General features: G+C 40.4%; 1 protein-coding gene across 1 annotated transcript; it reads right to left on the reverse strand.

Annotated features, from left to right (window-relative positions):
• Positions 1-23: 23 nt before the first annotated feature.
• LOC136260942 (protein FAM13B-like) lies at positions 24-8,309 on the reverse strand. Its single transcript, XM_066054861.1, has 9 exons — positions 8,106-8,309; positions 3,882-4,746; positions 3,652-3,837; positions 2,854-3,086; positions 2,663-2,803; positions 2,519-2,616; positions 1,248-1,349; positions 1,145-1,202; positions 24-192 (listed from the first exon to the last, which is right to left on the reverse strand). Exons 1-9 carry the CDS (start codon positions 8,307-8,309, stop codon positions 136-138), a joined length of 1,944 nt encoding a protein of 647 aa, XP_065910933.1. The 3' UTR covers positions 24-135.
• Between the last annotated feature and the right edge of the window lie 2 nt (positions 8,310-8,311).

Here is an 8,311-nt window from a genome sequence, read left to right on the forward strand (position 1 = left end):
ATATTTGTATTTATTTTGACACTTATAATTTATATTTGATAAGCGCCATGGTGGCTTGCATTACATATAAATTCATTTCACAATTATAGACACAATATATTAAGTGATCTGGTTACCGTATAATTATATATACAATCACACAGTGATCTTTGTTAGTAAAGTCTGCAACAACTTGATGTGTGCTTTAATCCTCTGTAAACATACAGACAGTGTGTTACAGGTTATTAATAACAAGAGCATAACTATAATATATGGTAGAGTAAGAAAATCAAGCATCTCAGATATTAATATGTTGCCCTAAAGGATGCTTAACATTCCAGCTGTCAGTGTTGGGCAAGTTACTTTGAAAAAGTAACTAGTTACATATTACTTGCAACTGAACTATTTAGTTACAGTTAAATATTTACCCATAAAATAAAGTAACAATAATAACACTACATCTTTGTGCCCACAGCCTTAAGCTGTCACGTGTGAAACCACACGTGACATGATTGCGTTGTTGGACAATGTGCAAATAGTAAGAAGCTGGTGAATAAGCTTCATTCAGTAGGCTTTGTTACTTCGTTCTGGTTAGGCATTACTCAGAGGATAACTAACGAGATTAGTAACTTTCGTTACTTGTAGTAATAATATTACGTAGTATTAGACTCGTTACAGTAACTATATTACTTAGGTAACGCGTTACATTTGTAAGTAAAATAAATTGAGATTTATTACCCGTTTTTATAGCGTATTTTGTTATAATACTTAGTTACCACAAAAGGAATAATATTACATAACGCGTTACTCCCAACACTACCAGCTGTAATGACCCAACAGACAAGAGAGCAAGTGAAAGGTAGTAACTAGGGGTGTGTGTGTGTGTGTGTGTGTGTGTGTGTGTGTGTGTGTGTGTGTGTGTGTGTGTGTGTGTGTGTGTGTGTGTGTGTGTGTGTGTGTGTGTGTGTGTGTGTGTGTGTGTGTGTGTGTGTGTGTGTGTGTGTGTGTGTGTGTGTGTGTGTGTGTGTGTGTGTGTGCGTGCGTCATTTGTAATGCTGTTCCAGAGTAAGTTCATAAGGAAATGTAATTTATGATTTTAGTTTACCACTTTTCAACCACATTGCTACCTAGTATATGCCACAGACTATTAAGATCCCCTACTCACCTTATAAGCAGTATAATGTTGTTGTAATGGTTGTCTATCCTCTTTCTCCATCACTGCCCTGCATACCACATCTAACAGGTACCTGTACTAGCTACTGAATCACCTGCCATGTTCCTGTAGGAAGTCTTCCTCATACTTGTGGATTAACTGTTTCAAGTTGTGCTTCTCTGCTAAAGCATTGTCCAATTTCTCCTTAACTTGTTCACTGCAATATTACATAAAGCAAATGGTCACTAGTAGCTCTCTATGCTGGCTTCCCCATAGGAACACACACACACTCACGTACACACTCACGTACACACACACGCACACGCACACACACACAAATTTCAAATATTTCACTTTGAACATCTGTCATTGTAGAATCCAATTGGTTACGGAAAGACAACTACATGCACTGAACACAGCTGTAGAATCATGTAGTGTAAATTACACTGTACAGTGAAACCTGTTAATCAGGACATTTGAAAATGAGGACACCTGTGTGATCTGAACACTTGGTAATGGTTCCAAAGTATCCCTTAGTATGTTAACTGACCTGGACACCTCAATAATCATGACACTTTTGCATGGTTACATTAATACACAGATTTCACTGTACACTTTTACATGGCCATTGTACAAACTGTCATGTACTGCTTTTCAAGAAATACAACATTTACAGAAGAAAAGGGTGTTTTAGAGGGTCACCCATTCTCCACACAAGTTGTTCTAATACCATAGACAATGAGCTTTGAAAACATGGCGAAAATATGGCAGACCAAGATAGTGAGATAATTCCACAAGTTTAACAACCAATTTGCTATTGTATATTGTTCAACACAGTAATTTTGCTACATGATGATTCCCAAAACATACACAAAGGATTTAGTATCAATATATAGACAACCATGCATGCTATGAAATTCATGTACGTCAAAAATTTGCACATAATTGTGTAACTGTTTTTGGTAAGGGTATGGAGGGAAGGGAAAGAGCTCTTGTTGCTTACAAAATTAAAGTCTAGGAATACGTAGGGATGAATTAGGCCAAATTATGGAGCCATTTGAGTTTCAAAACTGGCTAAATTGAAAGAAAGGAAATGTTCAGCACAGGTCTTTATTCAACACCCCACAACCAAATATAGCCATCCCCAGGTTGGCCAGTGCTCCATTAAGGCCCCCAGACCACTCATACAGTTCACAACTGGGCTTGGGCAAAAGCAGCCAGCAAAAGCAGACCACTCATAAAGCCTGGCTGATTTTGACAGTGAAATTTGATAGTGTACTCATGTAGTTTTGTGTTCTTGGTGAAAATCAAACCTGTTGTCATAAGTGATAAGACTAGTTTTCAAAGATCCAGTTATTACTGATAAAGGTTGTGACCATCACTTACTAAGATTCGACAGATGACACACTCTTCCTAGTGTGAGATGGTGAGGTGGTTGTGCCACATGACACATTAGGGGGTAACTGTGACACATCACTTGCATCCTAGTGAACCATATAACATTTCCTCTGTCCATAGTAACCAACTAACCTGTGCTGTTAGCATGGATACAGTAGTCAGGGCAAGCTCCACCCCTCTCCGGGTGGAGCCTCTTCTACCACCCAGCAGCTTCTTCAGCTGTCTGTAGTAGTCGTAGATCGGTCGCATCATTTCCTTACCTTCTTCTGTTTCCTATAAGATAACAATAGACCAGTATACTGTGGCCACATCTGCACACTTACTGGTCGTTCATGCTCATTCTCAAATTCTATCAGAGTCTTCTGGACTGATAGCTTCTCTTCTCGTAATTGTTCCAAGCTCATGTGATCCAGACTGTCGGGTCTACCAGCCTTTCTCCTGTTATCTGCTAACAACTTCTGACACTTCTCCAGGGCTGTGTGTACATCTGTGTGTCTGACTGTGAGTCCATCTGTGTGTTTGTCTGTGTCTCCATCTTTGTGTATTTCTGCCTCTCCTATAGTGTATTATAGTAGTGTGTAAGTCTGTGTGTGTCTGACCCTGTATATTAGTGTAATGTGTCGTATATCTGACCCTGTATTGTATGTATACATCTCAGCATGCTGACACCCCCACCCATACTTAACAACTGTTTTTGGTAAGGGTATGGAGGGAAGGGAAAGAGCTCTTGTTGCTTACAAAATTAAAGTCTAGGAATACGTAGGGATGAATTAGGCCAAATTATGGAGCCATTTGAGTTTCAAAACTGGCTAAATTGAAAGAAAGGAAATGTTCAGCACAGGTCTTTATTCAACACCCCACAACCAAATATAGCCATCCCCAGGTTGGCCAGTGCTCCATTAAGGCCCCCAGACCACTCATACAGTTCACCACTGGGCTTGGGCAAAAGCAGCCAGCAAAAGCAGACCACTCATAAAGCCTGGCTGATTTTGACAGTGAAATTTGATAGTGTCACCTTTAACAATGTGAGATAAAAATCTCACATTGGCCACAATGTAGTGTAGGGTAACACTCAGTACATTGTGGCCAAGCTGAGCGGCTGAAATTTGATACAGCCTCACCTTTAGTGATCAGTTTAGCTGGAGCTGTCTTGCTAAGCATTTCACTGGATGATCGTAGTTGACGTTTGATAGTGAAATATTCCCTCATCACTGATCTGATGGGATCCTTATCCGTACCAGATGGCTTATTACCACCATGCTGTGCCATGTAGTCTGTTTCAAACCTTCTCATTTCATTCTTGAGCTCTGTATGGAAGAATGATCACATGCAGCACCATGGATAATCACACCTTCGAGTCTTCTCCGCTGGTCAAGTGATGTGCTGTGGATGGGGCTGGCATCGTGTAATTTAATGTGGGTGGAGGTGCCTGTGTCATGTGATTTTCTGTGGGTGTGGCCACCCACATCATGTGATCTGCTACGGATGGAACTGCTGGAATCATGCAGTCTGTTGTGAGTGGGGCTGCCTACATCATGTAATCTGGTGTGGGCAGAGCTGGCCACATCATGTGATCTACTGTGGGTGGAACTGCCAGTATTATGTGGTCCATTGTTGTGAGTGCGGCTGTCCACATCATGTAATCCAGTGTGGGTGGGGCTGGCCACATCATGTGATCTCCTGTAGGTGGGGCTGCCTGCTGCAGCAGTAGCAGTCAATGGCAAATGATCAGAGCCTATGGCTTTGACAATAGTAACACTGGAGGTTTTGGTATGGAGTTCACCAACAGATTCACTAGGTTTGGTTCGTTTGTCACTGGATTTAGTTTTGGCTTGAAGATTATTGGTGGATTTGGGTTGGATATTTTCACTGGATTTGGTCGGGAATTTGTCACTGGATTTGGCTTGAAGAGTATAACTGGATTGGGTTTGGAGACTGTCACAGGATTCGGATTGGAGATTATCACTGGATTTGGTTTGGAGATTATTGGACTGCACATTATCACTGGATGTAGTTTGGAATGTAGCATCAGTCTTGGATTGTAGGGTAACACTCAGTACATTGTGGCCAAGCTGATTGGCTGGAGTCTTATTCAATTCATCACTACTACTTAACAATATGTGCTTCTTATCTGGTACAGAATTAGGGTCAACACCATGCCCCCTCCAACCAGGTGATCTCCTATTAGCTGGTGAGCGTGGCCTCTCCAGAGTGGGCTACAAATAGAGATTATACACATCAACAGTTGGTTTATATAGTAGGGACCTGCAATACATATCGATACGGCAATATATCAAGGGGGTGTCACTCCAATAAGCACTGTACTGCGATCTGCGACCGCGGTCAAAATCGATTTTTGATTTTGACTGTTGACTTTCATCGAATTATTGTCTTGACAATGGACCTGGTTCCATTTATTTTTGCTATATTTTCGTGCACTAATTACTTGCGAAACTTTGGCCGTGCTGGGAAAACAGTTTGACCGTTGTTCTCGGCCTTGTTCATTGACCTTTAGCTTTGACCACGGTGGCAGATCGTAGTGCAGTGTATATTGGAGTGACGCCCCCTTGATATATTGATACAGCAAATATGTATCACAATATGATACTGTACTTTCAAAAACAAGTGAGTTATGAGGCTTTAACATTTAGCATGGACTATTCAGGCACACAAATATGTTTACAACATGAAAACATGAGTACAAAACCATTGAGAGTGAACCCATTAGACCAATTCTTGAATATGCTGCACCAGTTCGGCATCCATTTCAACAAACTCAGATATATCAAATAGAGAGGATACAGCGCAATATGGCACAATTTGTGATGAATGACTACTCCCGATACAGTAGTGTTACAAGTATGTTAAACCATTTATCCTGGCCCACACTAGCAAACAGACAAGCTTACCTAAAACTATTATTGTTTTACAAAACTTTGAGAAGACTCTTGTCGAAACCACCATAAGCTTGACACCATTGGATTCAGTCACACGAGGTCACTCCTGCCACTATACCATCCCTTCCATCAGAACTGAAACCTTTGCACACTCCTACCTACCCTCAACTACCAAGATGTGGAACAATCTCCCCAAGTCACTGGTGATGATCAACAATTTAGATGAATTTAAAGATAAACTAGCACACTATTTGTTATAGCACTCATTTGTGTGTTGTATACTCTACATGAGGTTTACACAGTAATAATAATACAGGTTTTTGCAGTTGAATTCGGCGACTTTGCAATTGAATCCGTCCCGTTTGCAATTGAGTTCGTCGCTGTTGCAATTGAATTCGTCCCATTAGTACTAGTAATAGCATGGGTAGCAGTGAAATTTGGGATAAATATCACGAGTGTTGTATTGGAAATGGGGATAAATTTCACGAGGCGAAGCCGAGTGAAATTTACCATTTCAAATACAACAAGAGTGGTATTTATCCCAAATTTCACTGCTACCCATGCTATTCCCAGTTAATACCATACTCGCTGCATATACGCATGCTGTGCATTAGCATTGCCATGTACGCAATTTGTCACTATGTACTAAACGCGCGTCGACACTAATTGGCGCTACATTGTTAACATAAATTCTAGCCAATGAAATTGCAATTACAACTTTTTCACTGCTGTCAGTGAAATACGGGATAAATTTCACTGCTACTATTGAGACTTTTGTATGGGCAGTGAAACAGGTATGGTATTAGCAATTGAATTCGTCGCTTTTGCAGTTAAATTCGTCCGTAACAAGAATGGCAGCTGGAGCAACATGATGTAGCAGCTGCTACAAGAACTTGTTCAAGTACAACGGTAGTAAACAACTCTTTATAAGGCAATAATTCTCCTCTACAGCCTATCCAGCAACATTCCAAACTCTACTACGCCATTCGCGATGGGTGTGGTCACTCGCGAGCAAGCTAATTAATTTGTCAGACAGCTATCAACTTCGCGTACTACCAGCTCCAATTACCTTCTAGTGTCTCAAGTGTAACTCTCCAAGGCATAAATAGTTCATCTCTTAATGAACGGGTTGGTTTCTTGGAGCCGTTTTGTTTATGACGAATTGTAATGCAAACGCGACGAATTCAATTGCAAAAACCTGTAACATGTTCACCTCTTTGATATTCCTATATTTGGCAGGGCTCAGGTGAACGCGTACCTACTGTAGAAAATACCGATATATTGAAGTTTTCGAGCAGAACAGCCAGTGATTGCTATATTACTGTACCAGTGAACTAGATACTCATATCGAAAACCTCTCTGTCATTTACCTGTGCTATATAATGGAACGTTACGAGAAGCCATACAAATGTGCGTGTATAAGTGCTGCTTTTAATATTTATGGCTAAAATATTCTTACCCGGGTCTTCTAAAAGCGGTAGCTGTTACACATTAAGTATAAAGAACTGCACCACTAAGCAGTAAACAAATCTTTTATATAGCCATCTTGACAACTCATCAAAATGCGGAGTAATCCGGACAAGGCTTTGTGGGAGCATGTTTGCAGTAGCTAATTGTCTGGGTGATCAACACTAGTTGTATGAAGGTTAAGTTTTTGGTGAGTTCGAGGCGAGCTCGCTTTGAAGCGATCGTCCCGACAAAGCAGGGCCAACCCTAGTCCGCCTCGAACTCACCAAAAACTTACCTTCATAGAAACAGTGAAACTGAGACACCATTATGCTTAACAGGCAAACCTCAGGTTAGCGTTAGGGTTGGGTTCAGCTTTGGTTTCTTTTTCACGTTTAGTCGTTCCGTTCCATTCCGGTTATTATAACTTGCCATAGAGGCTTTTTACTAAAAATCATAACACTAGCTATTTTTTACATCAGTATACTATAGTTTATCAGCATTCACTGAATAAAGACATTTGTATACACAGTGAATGTAGAATCAGTGTCGGCTCTTTAAGGTACAGATAAATTGGATATTGTTATACTTATTAGCTAACATGCCAGTTATAACTAGCCATGACCACTTCATTATAGTATTGTGGTACAGTATCATATGAAACAGTTTATTGATGGTGATACGTGATACACAAAATACACTGTATCGCAGAACACTACTATGCCACTAGGGACCTACAAGTGGTGAAAGCTTGTACAACAAAGAGCAAAAATCATATTGAATGAAAATAGGTAGTGACTTGACCCTCAGACAACTTACAATCTTGGCAAGTCTCTAAGGAGCTACACAGCCTAGCATCCTATACTAAACAGCATAACTTTTTGTACATTACAAGAGTTGTTTATTTAACTACTCAGTGAGGGGTCAAGGATTTTTAAAAGGGGGGAAAGTAAGGTAATGCACTTAGAAGAAGTACTGAGATTACACTTTAGGCTATATACGTTTAGTTTATAGTAACAGCTGAAATATAGCCAAGACAACTATTCTCCAAAACTTCAGCTTACAGTAGTTACTTTACTGCTCTTTTCATGGGAGTTGAAAAGTTAAAATATTATAGTAGCTTTTGCTACTGTTGTAAATATAAAAGGGGAGTTAACCAAAACTATCTAAATCTGCTACTGCTATCCCACTAGGGGTACACAAGAATGCCTGAATATTGGTGGGAGCCTTACATGAGACAATGTCTCTATACTCTTCACCACATCCAGATCATCTGATGCCACAGGTAGTGGCTGCAGTGATGACTTCACCATCTTAACATCATACAATCCTGTGGACTGGGATAAAGTGTCTTCCTCATCATGTGACTCCGATGATGTCTTCACAAAATGGTGGTGTTCCTGGCTGTTTGGCATCACCACAGTGGGCTTGGCCATGA

Source organism: Dysidea avara, chromosome 7 (genome assembly GCF_963678975.1).
Source record: "Dysidea avara chromosome 7, odDysAvar1.4, whole genome shotgun sequence".
NCBI classification, from domain to species: domain Eukaryota; kingdom Metazoa; phylum Porifera; class Demospongiae; order Dictyoceratida; family Dysideidae; genus Dysidea; species Dysidea avara.